At 61.7% G+C, this 16013-nt stretch overlaps 2 protein-coding genes across 4 annotated transcripts in view; one reads left to right on the top strand and one right to left on the bottom strand.

Moving 5' to 3' along the window:
* Window positions 1-3874: 3874 nt before the first annotated feature.
* Window positions 3875-13836, top strand: SNN (stannin). Of its 2 annotated transcripts, XR_006294231.1 has the most exons (3): window positions 3875-3980; window positions 10743-11144; window positions 13445-13836. XR_006294231.1 is itself a non-coding variant. In XM_043560523.1 (2 exons), exon 2 carries the CDS (start codon window positions 10830-10832, stop codon window positions 11091-11093), a length of 264 nt encoding a protein of 87 aa, XP_043416458.1. In that variant the 5' UTR covers window positions 3875-3980; window positions 10743-10829; the 3' UTR covers window positions 11094-13836. The 2 variants fall into 2 exon arrangements, 1 of the variants encoding a protein (XP_043416458.1); XM_043560523.1 differs by having other exon boundaries at window positions 10743-13836.
* Window positions 13760-16013, bottom strand: part of TXNDC11 (thioredoxin domain containing 11) — a 60224-nt gene continuing 57970 nt past the window's right edge. For both annotated transcript variants that reach the window (XM_043560521.1, XM_043560522.1), the window contains one exon: window positions 13760-14517. In XM_043560521.1, coding sequence (XP_043416456.1) covers window positions 13875-14517 — 643 coding nt within the window. In that variant the 3' untranslated portion in view covers window positions 13760-13874. The remainder of the gene's footprint in view (window positions 14518-16013) is intronic.

Below are 16013 nucleotides of genomic sequence, written 5' to 3'. Positions count from 1 at the left end.
GAGCAGTTCCTGCAAGGACCCAAGAGAATATACCATCATCCGGATTATGATGTGCCCGCAATTCTGTGCACCTGGGGTTCCTAACCTGAGTTCTGGCCGGCTGGACAGGTTCCCCATCTCATCCAACCATCTGCCACCGTCCCCTTGCTTCCCTGTTCCCGTGTCACCTCTACACTTATCTTCCGTTACATTCTGCTTCAAGGTGACTCACTCTTCCCACCCCACTAAATATTAGGGTGATATAATAAGCTATGGGTATATCACTATCATCAATGGCAAAGCAATACCTGTGCCACAAAGAGAAAGTAACTGCAAACATACATAGGCAGAGAACGACACGCTATTAAGTTCTAGGTCAAGGGTGTAGACAAAGCAAGATTCTGAGCCCAGGGTCTGCTCTCTCCAGGTGACAAGGGGCTGAGCCAGCCTTCAAGGGATGTTACAGCTGCGTAACAGGAGGTGAAGCTTCTTCCCCTTGAACCAGACAATCGCTATGTGATTCAGAGCTACGTGACGGCTTCTCTGTGCCCTACCTAACCCCACCCTGCAGACCCCACCAATGGGTCACCTTTCCCTTTGGGAAACGGCCCGAAGGCCCCGCCGTTTCCAGTTGTATTTAGGCCTGGAACCCTTTTGGGAGGAGACCCAGCCTGATAGCTGTGGCTAAGCAGGGAAGCCCAGCTGGAGTCAGCTGGCTGACACCTCTCTGCTCCCCAGAAAGCCCCTCCCTGGTTCCGGCCCCTCCAGCACCCCAGGGAAGCGGGCACCGGGCCAGGCTGGCACAGGGCAGGCCCAGCTGGGTCTCAGCAAGCCCCAGGGAGCCAGGGTGAACTCATCGCTCGCCCTTAATTATCTTCCTGGCTAATGAGCATCTGAGAAGCTCCACGCCATCAACAGAGAGGACCCCCCTGGGAGATGCTGGGGGCTGGGAGGTTCTAAGGGCCAGATGTCACCCTGGAGGAAGGTGGCAGGGGCCCTGACAGAGGAAATGGGCTTGGGGAGGGGACCCACGCTTCCTGCTTCTTCTCTGTAGGGGAGAAGGCCGGGGCCAGGCAGGAAGTTACAGCCACGGTTAAGGGCACTCGGCAGCCTACGATGTGAGGACGAAACAGGCTCGGGGGGGCCCCCCACTTGTGTGACCTCTAGCCAAGGGCCTCACCTCTCACTGCTCCAAGCACAGTTCACAAACCATCACTACCCCCTGGGAGCTTGTGAGAAAAGCAGAACTTTAGGCCCAGACCCACTGAGTCAGAATATGCATTTTATCACAACTTCCAGGTGATTTCTGTGCCTCAGTTTCCCCATCCCTCAAATGGAGTTAAAATGTGCTTATGCATATGTGGTGCTTGCTGTCTGTTGCTACTGTTACTCGTGTTCTTGTTATTGAAACAACTCACTCTGGACAAGAGGAAGCCTGGTCCCAGGTCGCCTACGACCAGCCCCCCACCTCTGAGCATTCCCACGGGTGGGTTTCATGGGACCCCCTGTGAAGAGGAGGAGCCTGAGGCTCAGAGAGTTGCGGTGACTTGCCCCAATTCCACATGGTGAAGCCCAAGTTCACTCTACACCTGTCTGCCCCTGTTACTAATGTTAAGAGCCGGGGCGCCCAAGTGGCTCAGTTGGTTGAGCCTCCGACTTCAGCTCAGATCATGATCTCAGTTTGTGAGTTCGTGCCCCACATCGGGCTCTGTGCCAACAGCTCAAAGCCTGAAGCTGCTTCAGATTCTGTGTCTCCCTCTCTCTCTCTCGTCCTCCTCTGCTCATGCTCTCTCTCTGTCTCTCTAAAATAAACATTAAAAAAAATTTTGTAAGAGTGAATGGGTAGGATTGCTTCCTCTGCATCGGAACCAAGCATTTGACGGGCCCACAATGACCTTGTGATGGTGACCTAACTCCCACCCCCATTTTCACACGAAGGACAGAGAGGGTAGGCTGCTTTTCCAAAGCTAGCCAGCAGGAAAGGCTGGATTTGAACCCAGAGGTCTCTCAACTTTTAAGTCATGGGGCATTTTCCCAGAATCTTTCTCCCCAGAGTGTCCCTGGCCTCCTCACTCATCTGCCAGTCCTGGCACTGGGGTTCTGAGCTTACCCCTGCCATGTCCTCACCACTAATGAGGTCTTTGCCAACTAAGGATGGGGCTGTCCAGACCCGCTAGAACTGGCTCCTTGGGAAGAACCTGTTTCCTCCTGCTCTGGGCTCCCAGGTGTGGCTCCTCTGGGCAGGGGCCAGGAGCTGCTCTGAGATGCTTGATCTGGCCTCAGGGGTACCTGACCTCGAGCTGGGCTTTCCCTGTGCCTCTCTGTCCCCTGTTCCCGCTTAATTACACCCCCTCCAGCCACCCGCCCCCCCCTCCCCCAGTTCACCATCTGGACCTCCTGGGCTAGGGTGTAGTGGGGCCAGGCCCGCAATTCTGCAGTGTGATCATTCATTCATTCATTCATTCACGCATCATCCCCATATTCAGCACCTACTGGGTCCTAGGTGCGATTCTGCAGACTTGGCAGAAAAGGACAGACCCAGTCCTGAGGGGTAGAGACAGACCAGGGAGAATAATGAAGGGGACTGCTGTGGAGATCTGAAAGGTGAAGGGCAAGAATGCTGCAGCAGGAAGAAAAAGCACTGCCAAAGGCCCAGAGCGGGGAAACAGCTGGGTGCGTGCAAACCTGGAAAGAGGCCAGCTGTGCTGGAGTGGGGGGAGTAAGGAGGGCCTGGCCACCAGGCCTGGTGAGCTGGGTCTTCCCATCTTCTCCCAGAGGCTTTGCTGGAGGCTGGGAAAGACTGTTACAGCAGACAAGCCTTCCAGCTCCCAGGATGAGGGGCTCCCCCTGCCCCCCTCCTGCCTTCGAAACGGGGGGGGCCCTGGAAACTTGAGCCACAGAGGCTTTGGAGGACCCACTCTCACCTCTCCTGTAGGCCCCAGCTGGCCACAAAGGGAGTGTCATCTCGCTGGACTGCCTTTTTGGGTGGACAAATGGAGATTACTAACTGGCACCTTGGGGTTTACAGGCAGACAAGGCCAGGCCTCGAATCCCACCTCTATCACGAGAGGGCTGGGGTACTTCAGTACTTTGGAGCCTGGGTTGGTTCTTCCGTCCCAGGTCGGGTCGAAGAAGTGTGTTGAGCGGTTAGTACAAGTCGTGGCACCTGGTGGGGGCTAATCCCAGGGTTCGTAAATTAAATTCCATGACTACAAGCGGCCAAATGCCCCGCGGCCTCAGCCCGCACCTGAATGAGAGCTCCGTGCGGGCAAGGGTGTTGTCTGTCGTGTTCGTGTCTGTTCGCGTGGCCACCGGCGAGCCCGGCACCCGTGGGTGTTCCGTAGTGTGGAGCCAAAGGAAGCACGAACGATGAATGAATGAATGAATGAATGAATGAATGAATGAATGAATGAACGAATGAAGGGACGAGTGAATGACCTGCTCCTTCCCCAGACTAGCAGGTTCAACTCCAAGGTCCCGCCTCTCTGCTGCCCCGGCCCGGGGTCCCGCCGCTCCCCGTTTCCAGGCTACACCCTTACCTGCGGCGCGCCTCAGTTTCCCTCTCCGTGAGTGGGCGGGAATAGGGGCAGCGTCGGGGCGCTGGAGGGAGAGCCGCCGCCGGCGTCCCGCACAGCCCCAGGCGCCCAATCGGCGCGCGCCGAGGCCGAGCCCGCCCCCCGCCCCCGCCCCCGGCCCCCGGCCCCCGCCCCCAGGGTTGCCAGCTGCGCTCAGCCCCCGCCCCTCCCGGGCCGCCCCGGCCCCGCGCGCACGTGACCCCGCCCCGGTCCGCCCCGCCCCGCCGTCCCAGCGCGGGCTTCCATTCGCCGCTCCCAGCGGGCCACGCCTCCCGCCGGGGCGGAGCCGGAGATGCTCCGCCCGCCGCAGAGCGAGGCTCCAGCGTCCCGACGGTGCGCGGCGGCCGGACCGGGCTAGCTGGCGGTCGGAGCCGGGCCCGTGGGGCTGCCGCGGGGCGATCGGGCCGGGCTGCGGGCGGCGCCATGGTGAGCGGAGCCCGACGGGTCGGGCGTTGGGACCGGGCGGGGACGTGCGGGAGGGGAAGGGGCGGCCCCCGATGGGCTGGGGGCTTGAGAGGGGCGGCTTGGCCGCGGGCCGGGGTGGGGGTGGGGATGGGGGTCGCCGCGGCGGGGGAGGGACGGCCCGGGCGGGGGCGCGGCTGCGGGGGGGGAGCGGAGGGTCTGTTCCGGGGGGCCCGCGCCCGCGGGCGGGGGTTCTTTGTCCGCTGCGCTGCGGCGAGATCGGGACAAAGGAGGCGGCGGGGGGCGGCGGCCGCTTTGCGGGGAGCGGGTGTTTCCCCCCACCCCCATTGCGTGCCCGCCACCGCGGCCCGCAGTTCCGCGCCCCAAGCCGGCCGCCGGGCTCCTCGGGATATTTAAAATTAACGGAGAAGGCGGGCGTCCTGGCATCCCCCAGGGTGGTCCGGCGGGCTCCGGGGGTTAGGGGTGGGAGTGCGGCTGCTGGCGACGTCTGGCGCCCATTTCGCAGGTGGGGAAACTGAGGACGGGCCGCAGCATTTGGTGCCGGGTTCCATCGGCAATGACTGCGCGGCGTGGGCATGACTGGGTATAGTGGGCGCCCCCCCTCCTCCGTCCCCCCGGGCGGGCAGACTGGAGTCGCTTCTCCAGCTGTCTCTCCCCCTCCAGCTGTCCCCCAGTAGGCTGAGCCCCTTCGTCCCTCTAGCCTCACTCAGCTCCTTGGTGGAGGGGTGGAGATGGCGTCGCCTGGCAGGGTTAAATGAGAGGGTGCGTGGAGCTCGTCTGGCACCGCGCCTGCACGTCGACCGCGCTAGGCACGCGGTAGCTGCCCGGCGCCTGTCATCCCTGTGTCCCCAGCATCGAGCCCTCCTCACTCTGCCTGCCCCGGCGGGACAGGGGTTCACCTGGGCCTGAGGCAGGGGAGTGGGGAAGTGGGGGTCAAGAATATGATATTTCCCTGTTAGGGTTGAAATCTGGGATTCCAGATGCAGATTGCCTGGGTTTGAATCCCTCTGCGGCTACTTCTGAGCTGTGTGACCTTGGGCAATTGACTGAACTTCTCTGAGCCGCATATTATCTGCAAAGTGGGCATAGTGATAACACTAGGGCTGTTTTGAGGCTGAAAGGAGAGCTGATCCGTGTGAAGCGTTCAGCATCTCAGCGTCTAGCACAAAGTAATCATTGCCAACTTTTGTTCAGCATCTACTGTTATTGCCAGAGTCGTTGGGCCAAGTGGCTGACCCTGTGAGAATGACCAGTGGCTGATTCACAGGGTGGGGGCATGAGCCTCAGGCCTGGGCCACGCAAGACCAAGACTGACCTTGGGGCAGTCCCTCGGCTCAGTACCAGCTTCCTCTTCTGCCCGCGGGGAACCTAGGGGGTTCTGGTGCCAGCTTCCTCTTCGGGGGGGCTGGGGTATGGTTGGGTGGGTGACGGAGGCTGAGGGGACACTGGCTACGTGGCTGGGCACAGCCCCGTGATGGTTAGTTTCCCATCGGCATCCCTGCTGCTCTCGATCCTGGGTTTTGGAGTGCAGGAACCTCACGGGATGCATCCTTGGGTCCCTGCGCCTGCTTGGGCCTGGCACGAAGTAGATGTTTCAGCTGCGTCCTCCCTGCAATCCTGTGTTCCTAATCGGAAAACCAGGCAGGAAATGTTTCTGGCTTGTGAACTGGGGTCCCCCCAAGGGGCAGAGTCTGGTTTCTTGGCACACCTGGCAGATAGATGGCTTTGTTGTCGCGGGGCATGGCGTAACCCCTAGGGGCAGTGCCACAAGCACTGTAAACAGGGGCCCATGTAAGCAGGGTCGTCCCAGAGATGGAGGCTGCAGGGTTGGGGTGGCGAGCTGGTGTCCTGCTGGGCGGGGTGACACTCGTGATATGCCCAGTTAAGCGAGAAGGTGGCAGGTGTCCTTGAGGAAGAGGCTGTGTGTGGTTACAGGCCCGGACCGGGCTCTGTACCCTCCTGGGAGGCAGGTCCTTGGGGACAGGAGGCGGAGGTGGTCCCAAGGGCTCACTGTCCTCCCTGTGGCACCAGGAAGGCGTGGTGCCTGGTGACACGCAAACCCCATGGCCCCATGGCCCTTCCGTTTTCCCATTGCTTATCGCCGCTCATCCTCCCCACAGCCTGGGGGGTGAGGTCAGGGCCTCATTCCCACTTTGCACACTGAGAAACTGAGGCCATGCGGGGCAGTTTGCGTGGCTAGGTCAGAACAGCTCCCAGTAGAGGGGGGAAGGCGGCGGGGGAGGTGGGGGTGTGAATCCTGTTGCTAGCCGTGGCCCCCCTGGGCCTGAGTGTGTAAGGTCACCCATGGACTGGGGTTAAGGCTCCGTTTTGGGGTCCCATGAAGAGGCAGGTAACTGGACCCCAGTGCTACATTGGGGAAGACCTCAGTTGTGGGCCTTTGAGGGAGAGCAGGACAGTGAAAGGCATCTGCCCTCAGCTTGCTGGTGGCCGAGGTGGGGACTGTCCTTTTGAACCTGCTGGTGGGCAGAGGGGGCAGGGAATGGGGGGCTCAGGGGGGCGGCCTCAGTAGGCTGGGAGGCAGGGCTTCAGAGCCTGTTTTTGCAGGAGCTGTGGGGGAGACCTGAGGGACAGGCCACCCTGGTCGAGGGAGGCAGGGCTGGGGGTCCGCAGAGTGGGAGGGTGGAGGGTTGGTCCTGTATGTTGCAGGGAATCCAGATGGCCTCAGGTTTCCAGGGCTGATCTTTGTCCTGACCGAGGGAGCTCGTGAGGACGTGCTGCTGAGGTGGGGGACGAGGGAGTACGTTCTGTTGCCCACCCCCCCTCCCCCACCCCCGCCCCCACCCCCTCACCAGTCTGGCCCCATCCTCTGCATTTGGAAGACCCCTTCCTTTGGTCGCCTGGGCTTCCACTTCTGGGGGCACATCCTGCTTTCTGGCTCTTCACTCTTGAGCAATCTACTCGAACTCTCTGTGCCTCAGTTTCCTTATCTGTAAAGGGGGGGTTGAGACCGGTGAGCAGGGTCATTAGGAGGATTAAACATACGGAATGAATGTTAACTCCTTGATGATCGTTCTCAGGGGTCCGGGTCTCCCACATGCCATCCTGGGCATCCACCCGGCCCAAGCTGTGGCCCTCCTGATCCCACCCCGTGGGCTTTCCTGGATCAGGGTGAGGCGTCTGCTGACTGCAGGAGCTACTTTGGTTCAGAAGGGCATGAGGGAAGTCCAGGAGAGGTGGGGTCCAGCCCGGGCCAAAGGGGGTGCAGGGGGAACCAGCCAGCCGCCCTCATGCTTCAGGTTTCCTCTGGGCTCTGATTCTCGGTGGCCCCCTCCTCTCCCTGCCCCCCAGCACGTGGAGGCAGCTGCCCTTCATGGGCTCAGGCCTGCTGTGGATCCACCTGCACACGATGCCTCTGCCCTCGCTCTCAGGCTGCCAGCCTCTGGCAGGAGTCGGTTGGGACAGGTGCAGGGACGCACGCGTAGGGTCCCAGTAGTGGCTTTGGGTTGGAGAGCTGGCTCGGGGTAGGGGGGTGGTGCTGCTGACCATGATCCCCATGAGGGCAGGGGCCCCTCTATCTCATCACTCTGTCCCCAGGCTCGGAACTCTCAGCAGACATTTATTGAGCGCCTGCTGTGTGCTGAGAATAGGGCTGGGGATCAGCCGTGGACAAGATGGACAATGCCCTCTGCTTACAGACTCAGAGTCGGCCAAGGCGGCACGTTCTCTGACCCGAGAGAACTTCAGGTAGCAGGGAGCCCTAGGGAATAACACAAAGTTGTGCAAGGCGGTGGCAGGCGTGGGGCGGCGGGGCATCTGGAGCCAGGGTGGTCTGGGAAGATATCTTCCCAGAGGCACCTGCAGAGGAAGTCCCATATAATAGGAAGGGGCCAGTCATGGGACAATCCAGGAAGAACATTCCAGGTACAAGGAACAGAAAGTTCAGAGGCCTTGAGGTGGGAAGGCGGCGGGGGGGGGGGGGGGGGCAGGGGATTTTGATTCTCTGCTGATGCCAGGGAGGATTCTGAGCAGCGGATGACGTGGTGAGACTTTTTGTTTTTTAATCAGTTCCCAGTAAATGTTGCCGAGTGAATGAGGGAATAAGCAAACGCATTCCGGGGGGGTGCCAGGGAGCACAGGCCGGTCATGACCATGGCCTGGTCACCCGGCTCTATGCTCATGGCGGGGAGAGGCCCATACCTGGCTCTGCCCAGTCCTCCTGGCCTGGGGCAGGTGCAGCAGACACGGCTTGGAGGTCACCACTGCTCTCAAAGGGTCTCTTTAAACTGGGGCTGCTGCTGTCTCCGTTTCCTCATCAGTCCAGGGGCCACTTGGCTTCCCCCTGGACTTGTAGGTGCCTCCTAGACCCCCCGGCAGGTTCGGCCCCTGGGGTCCCCCCACCCTCCATCTTGCTGCCACTGTTTGATTTCCCACTTCCTGCCCCCAAACCACCCCCACTCCCCAAACACACACACACTTCCCCTTCCGAATTGATACACCGCGCTGTCTTCCTGTCCGGGGGCCTGGTGGGAAGGCAGGTGCCCCAGCAGGCCCTGGACACAAGAGGTCCGGGGAGAGGGACGAGGCACGTGGGTTGTCCTCCCTAGCAGGAGGAGAGCCTGGGGGTGGGGACAGGTTCCCCCGCCCAGCTGGCAGGCCGTCTCGGGGTGTGCGGAGGGGGCGGGGCTACCTGTCCCATCTGGAGGCCTGGGGGGACAGGCTGAGAGGGCTTGTGGAAGCCGATGGCAGCCCTGCCGAGGACGGGGAACAAGCCAGGATAAGCCTGTGCACTTGGCAGCACAGAAGTGTGCAGGGCCCCTCCTGGAGCACACAGCCCGATGGGGGAGGCGAGTGCTAACCAGATGGCCGTGCTGTGGGAGCCAGGGTTGCGCACTGAAGCAAGCGCCCTGGAGGGAGTGGTGGGCAGGGGGGATGGGGAGAGCAGGTGCAGTTGTAGAACAGGGAGACCCTCCTGGACTCTCCCCGCTGGGCTGCGGAGCCTGGAAGGCGTCCCCCCCACCCCCCGAGCTGGCGTCAACAGCATCAGGGCTTCTCACCCTCCATCCACACTGTTGATGTTTGGGGCCCGATCTCTGTTCGTGGAGGGCACTGTGGGATGTTTAGCACATCCTTGGCCTCTGCCCACTCCATAGCAATAGCACCCCCACAGCCAGTGGTGACGGCGAAAATGTCTCCAGACATTGCCAAATGTCCCTTGGGAGGCACAGTCGCCCCAGCTGAGAGCCACTGGACAAGGGCGAGGGGAGCAGAGCGTTGGGGCAGAGGAGGACCTGCGGGGCCAAAGGCCTGGAGGTCAGAGGCGGTGGGGTCACTGTGGCTAGGGAGAAGCAGCAGGTAGGGATGCGTCCCGTCAGGCCCTGTAGGTCACTTGTAAGGACTCGGGGCTTTTCCTTTGGGGGACCGGGCATTGGCTACAGTGCACCCGTACAGGTGGGCCAGGGAGCCTGTTGACCGTGACCACAGCAGCCTGACCCTGCAGGTGGGAAGAAGGGGGCAGACTGCAGGGACAGTGCCACCCCCCCCCTGCCCAGGACGCCTCTGCAAACGTGAGCACCGGTGGCAGGGCCGTACTCGGGGGGCCCCGGTCCCAGGACAGACTCCAGGGGCGTGGACTTAGCTGCCTCTGACCTTCAGGCTAGCCTGGCCTTGGGCGGGCGGGGAGTCTCCCTGGTGTGGGTGAGAACCATTTCTAATTAAGGCGGTGATTGCTCAAGGACGTCAAGTTCCATCCTGTCTGGAGGGAAAACCTCCCCGTCCAGTGCTGCGTCCTTGCATTGACGTCCCTCTTACCAGAGAAATGGATCCCGCAGCTGGCTCTTACCGCGTGCCCGGTGGGCGCGGGCTTTTCCCCACCCTCACACCAGTCGGGTGCGAGTCACTATCATTTGGTTCCTGTACGGTGAGGAGGAGAAGCCAGAAAGTGCAGGGTCTTGGGACCCAGGGGAGCCCGCTGGCTTCAGCACCTCCAGCCTCGCCCACCATCACTGGATGAGTCTGGGTGTTTTGTATGTGCTGTGCCTCCCGCTGCCGGCCGTCTGTGCCAGTCCCCAGCCCCGTTAACAGAGGAGGACCCCGAGGCCCCGCAAGGCGGAGGGGCTGGTCTGAGCCTGCAGCGGCCAGACGTGGTCCGGCCGCCCACCGGCACCAGCTGACGCTTCGGGTCCAGCTGCCCACCGCCTGCGGCTCCTGCGCCCTCTCAGCAGCAGGCCCTCTCCTGCCTCAGAGCCTTCAAAGACGCCACTCCCCTGCCAGGAACGCTCCTCCCCAAGGGCCGGCCCCTCTTGCCAGCTCAGCCTCCGCCTCGCCTCCCTGGGTCTCACCCACCCCGCCCAACGTAGCATCCGGACACCAGGTCCCCTGTGTCCCTGGCGTGGCCCTGATGCATCTGTAGTGACAGGCACTGTGTACTGACCCGTGCGCAGTCTGGGTCCTGTGCCTGCCGCTGAGCTTGGAGCCTGTGGGGTCCGCTCTGTCCCGCCCTTCCCTGCCCTCCCCAGAGCCATCCTGAGTGCCTCCACGGTCCAGGACCAGGCTGCTTCTGGCTCTTCCCAGGCCGGCTGCAGCTCCCTCTCCCAGGTGTTCCAGAAGACTGGGTGACTTCCCCATGCCGCCTGTTTGAGAGAGGGACTGATGTCATTTCCCAGTGTCTTTCACTGGGATGAGGGCAGGGCGGTCAGGCCTGAGATCTGATTACAGAGAGGCCCTGTCGGAGAGCCCCCGTCCCCCACCCCGAGCCCGTGAGCTGTCGGGGTCCCGCCGGCGCCTCACCCCTGCTTTGTCTTCCAGGGCCCTTGCGTCCAGCCTGAGTTCCAGCCTCGCTGAGCCGACCGCCCTGCGAGCTTCCTCCCGCGGAAGCGTCCCCAGGCGCTGACCATGTCTATTATGGACCACAGCCCCACCACGGGCGTGGTCACGGTCATCGTCATCCTCATCGCCATCGCGGCCCTGGGGGCCTTGATCCTGGGCTGCTGGTGCTACCTGCGGCTGCAGCGCATCAGCCAGTCGGAAGACGAGGAGAGCATCGTGGGGGATGGCGAGACCAAGGAGCCCTTCCTGCTGGTGCAGTACTCCGCCAAGGGACCGTGCGTGGAGAGGAAGGCCAAGCTGACCCCCAGTGGCCCAGAAGTCCACGGCTGAGCCGGGATGCCGAGGCCCCCAGGCCCGCTTGCGGGCGGGGGCCGCTGAGAGGCGGGGCTGACGCTTGCTGGCACGGCCTCCCCGGGCTTCGTCACCGCATGCACGGACTCCCGACGTCCTGGCCGTCCTGAGCCAGGACCCGGTGGCCCCGGGCGTCCCCTCGGCCTCCTGGTGGGACTGCCCATTGCAGGCAGTGGGCAGGCCTGACCTCGCCGGGGCTCTCGACCCCATAGCCCTCTTGTTACTTGAATGTTTAGCTGAGCCTGTTCCGGACGGAGCTACTTCTGTAACGCGGGGACTCACAACCCTCCGAAGTGTAAATAGGCCCCGGAAGCATGTGCTTAGAGCCTCCTTTGCTGATTTTTAACGATCCCGTGTAGAGCACGTGGGACCGACCGTAGCGATGATGAGCCGACGCAAGGCTCCGCCGGGGGCGGGGGCCTGGGACACGGGAGGGCCCGCGGTGCACGGCGCAGGGGTCTCCACAAGGGCGTGTGCAGGCAGAGGACGTGACCCGTCCATTCTCAGTGTCCTGGCTCAGCAGCTGGGGTGCTGTGGGGATTTCTGCTTGGCTGGCAACGGATGGAGGAACCACACGCCCCTGCTTCGGTCGCCGGAGACCAGTTCCTGTTGAGAGCGGAGTTACTGCAAGGAGGCCGCTGCCGCTGGCGAGCCGGTGAAGGACGAGTCAGGGCACGCGTCCCGAGGGCTGCCGGGCGGCCTGGCGGCGGAGCAGTTTCTCGAGCAGGCCGAACACTCTCTCCCCTGCCCCCCCCCCCCCCCCCCCCCCCCCCCGCCGTGCTGTCCCCCTCCCCGGCATCACTTAGCGCAGGCTTCGCTGGAAACACCGGAGCCTGTGGCCCTGACCGACCATCTGAAACCAGCCGCCCGGGGAAAGAGGAACTCATGCTTTTTTGTTTGTTGTATTTAGTATTTTCTGCACTGGAGGGTGGGGGGGAGGTTCGAGGGGTTTTTCCCTCCCCCTTTCACACATTAGTTTCCTTTCTTCTCAGAGTACCACCCACCTGCTGGGTCCCGGGCCCCTCCTTCCTTGGCGGGCCACCTGGGAGAGTACCCCGACCTGGCTCGGAGAGTCCCGAGTGCTGCCCAGGGTTGTGAGCACATCACCTGCCTGACGGCCCCCTGGTACAGGGCGCCTGGGGGAGGGTGCGGGGTGGGGGGGGGGGGTGGGTGGAGAGTGTCAGGTTCAGGACCGGGTTTCCACGAAGATGAGTTGGTGGCTGTCTCGGTGGGGCCGGCACCCCCAAAGCCTGCATCCCCAAGGTGTCCCACTTGGGTGAACTCGCTAAGATTGTGAATCCCAATCCCGAAGCACATCCTCAGCTATGGTGATTAAAACGTGGCTTGTGCAGGCATCCTTCGTAGTAAACTGGGGGCCGGCCTGGGCTTCACCTGGGAAACCTGGCCCTCCGTGGCTTCCACCCCACTCCCAGCCCACCCCTTCCCCCTCCCAAGCTCTGGCCTCCTGCTCAGGCTGGCCGAGGCTCCTCTGGCCTCACCAAGTCTCCTCAACAAAGCATGTTGAACTCATCTACTTTCTGGAACCCCCAAGGAAGGAGCTTAGCGAACACTTCATTTTGGCGGCACTTAAACTGGGGGTCAAACGTGAAGCATCAGCTCGGGGGGAGGGAGGAGGGTAGCTCTTCAGCCGGGTGAGCTGAAGGCAGGAATGAGATGCCCCAGGGGGCTACCCAGGAGCCCGGGCAAGGCAGGAGGCTGGGCCTTATTTAGCCCAGGAGAGATGTCGGCCCCTAAATGGGGATGGCCGAGTCTGAGAAGTCAGGCAAGACCCCCTCGGAGCCCCCGGGGGCCGGAGGGGGCCAGCTCGTTCCAAGATGCTGGGCAGAAGATCAGGGAGATGGCTGGCCTGCTGAAGGGCCCTCCAGACAAACATGGAAGGCGTTGGGGTGTCTGATCCGTTCTCCCCGCATTTCAGAACTTCCAGGCTTTCTACCTCTCCTTCCCGCAGCCAGCCAGCAGCACACGCCCAGGTTGCGTCCCCTTGGGGAGCCGAGGACCCCGGGGCTGACCCTGACCGGGGTGGTCCCAGGGAGGTTTGGGTTTTGAAACCATGAACCGCCACTTTGTCCTGGGTTCCGCTCCTGGCGGGTCCTAGGTCCCATGATGCCCCGGTTGCCAGGGGTATCATCCCTGCCGTGGCGGTGGGTGGGTGCCCGGCCACAGTCACAGGCACAGCGGGGCACCAGTGGCGGGGGTGGGGGGGGTCTCTGTGGGGCCATTGGGAGTGCCTGGAGAGGCCGAGAACCACCACATAATAGCGCTCATTGTTCCTGGATCGACAGCTTTTTTTTTTTTTTTTTTTTTTTTAGCATAGCGGCCAGAGCCACGAATCACACAGCTTAGTCACGGCCTCTCATTCGGTTCTCTCTCAGGAGCCCGACTGTTGTGCTGAGGTCTTCCAACGGGCCGGTCAGGAAATCAGCCTTCCATCCCGCGAGTCCTCACAGAAGCAACAGGGGGGGTGGGGAGGGAACCCGGTGGCTGAGCCGCGGAGACGCCGACCGACGTTTCAGCCACATCTTCAAACGGGCTGGGCTACTGCTTCCGTCTCAAAGCTACCAAATCTGTGCCATGAGCGGAGGGGTGTCATCCCTGTTCCAAGAAAAGCTGAATGACACTCAACGTGATTTTCTAGACCACTGAGAAAATCTTTATTTACAATAAATTTCAATAAAATTTGCATAAATATATTCCCAACGTACAGCTTTCTCCTCGGATTTCTTCGTGTCGTTTTACAAGTCAGCCTGTCCTGTTCTCCTCGCTCCTTTCGGACGCCGGCGCGGAGCTGACGTTGGGAGGCGGAGGGGCGCTGCCCGGGAGCCGGGGGGGACCTGAAGGCTCGGGGCGGTCGGGGCGGGCCTCTCGCGGGGGAGCGAGCTCGTCCGCTCCGTCCCGGCCCTCCAGCTTCCGCCCCATGGTGGCCACCAGGATCTTGAGCCACGCGTTCTCCGTGAGGAGGTCCTGCGAGGCGTCGGCCAGCTCCTGCAGCCTGCGGGCCAGCTCCTCGAGCTCGCGGGCCTTGCGCTCGGCCAGCGCCCGCAGCTGCTCGCTGTGCAGCCGGAGCAGCCCGTGCCGCGCCTCCAGGCTCTGCTTCTGCCGCAGCAGCCGGTGCCCGTCCCTGCGCGCGCTCGAGAGCTGGGCCTCCACCTGCCCCTGCGCCCGCTGCAGGGCGCCGATCTCCGCCCTCAGCTTCCGGATCTCTCTCTCCAAGTGGGAGATGTGCCCCTGCTGGAAGACGGCCTCGCTCTGAACACACTCTTTGGTGGGAGGATCAGCCCGGCTCCGAGGGGAAGAAGCCGGGTCCGAGTGATGCAGGATGAACCTCAGCAGATTGGGAAGGGTGATGGGAAGGTCTTCGGGGTACTTCACACTGCGGTCCTTCCTGGAGAGAGAGGGAAAGGAGTCAGAGGGGACAGCCCCGTCAACACGCTCCGTCCGGACGGCACTGCCACCGGAGGCCGGGCCGTTGGCTTCCCACCAGGAGACATTCTGAGGATTTTACTTACCAGAAGTCAGCAAGGAAAATGTTATCTGGGCAAAAATGTTTCTACAAGGCGGAGCCTGTCGCCTGTGCTTGTTATGTAATTAAGGCCGCTTATCTCAACTGTGTGTCTGTGCCCAAGACAAAGAGCTCAGTTTCTGTTAACCTTCTAAGCAAGACAAGGAGCTCCCAGGCCCAAGAGGGCACCGGCAGCGTGTGGGCAGAGGGGCCTCTTCGAGCTCTGGGAGGCCCAGTGGCCGGTAAGGAAGGGCGTCCCCGGGCAGGACGTCACCTGTGTCACCCCGTGGCCGTCAAAGTGCTTGGTGAAATGAAGACTGAACACTCAGCCGGATTTCTTCAGCCAGCCGGTAGGACGCGTTATTCAGAGCAGGAGTTCTTACCTGGGGGAGACTATAACCCGCCCCCTGCCACGGGCATCTGGCAACATCTGGAGACGTTGTTATTAGCAAAATGGGCGAAGTGTCACTCAGGCCCTGACTCCGGTCAAACAGACCCACCAAGGGACTGTGAGAAAGGAAGGCTGCCCTGCCCTGAGAGCACAGAATAAGGAAGCAAAGCGACGTAGGAAGGGGGTTTTCCCCCAAAACTCTGTTGCAAGCCCTGATGCAGAAAATCCCTTTTGAGAAGTTGTCATTTAACTGCCTGATGACCAAAATGTCTGGCGTGTGTACAGTGACCTGTGTATGCACAATCTGGCCGCACTACATCAGAGCCACCAGCTTGACGCACAAGGTGGGCAAAGAGCGGCTACGTTGTCCTAAAGCAACGGGGGTGAGGCAGGGCCACCTGCCAGGCAGACCTGTAAGGCTGCCGCCCACCGTCGTGAGTGCCCAGCCCGGCGGCCTCTCTGCGCCCCTGCACCCCCTCACCCGTGGAAGGGGTGACGGGAGTGTTGTTGCCCTCACGGGACTGTTGGAAGGAGGGCACGAGTTACCTGAAAGCTGAGCGTTAGCCTAAAATCAATCATACTGTTCTTTCAAAGCCCAACCAGAAACCACTCATTACAAGCTCACGAGCCCTCGCCACACACAAAGCCAGGGGCCAAATACCTAAGACAAAAGGTGTTCTACTGATGGGTAGCTCTTTCCCAATGAAATAAGTATTCACAGGGAAATTAAAATCGCATATGCCCCATTTTATACCACACTCAGGGAGACTTTCAGGGAAGTGGAAAAGTCAAATATTCAGAGTAAATATATAACCACGCCCTACTTTAAAACATGGTTTTCTTAACCTCCAGAAGCTTTCTTCGACTGCGCCCTCCCAGCCATTCGACGACTACAAACCACCTGGTGCCTGTGGGGTGCAGGCGGGGAAGGATGAGCAGAGGCCGGATCGGCTCCGAGACCCACCTAGGCGGCGCAAACCCGGTCTTG

Source organism: Prionailurus bengalensis, chromosome E3 (genome assembly GCF_016509475.1).
Source record: "Prionailurus bengalensis isolate Pbe53 chromosome E3, Fcat_Pben_1.1_paternal_pri, whole genome shotgun sequence".
NCBI classification, from domain to species: Eukaryota; Metazoa; Chordata; class Mammalia; order Carnivora; family Felidae; genus Prionailurus; species Prionailurus bengalensis.
The sequence above is the reverse complement of the archived record's forward strand: the minus strand, read 5'-3'. Positions and strand labels throughout refer to the sequence as shown.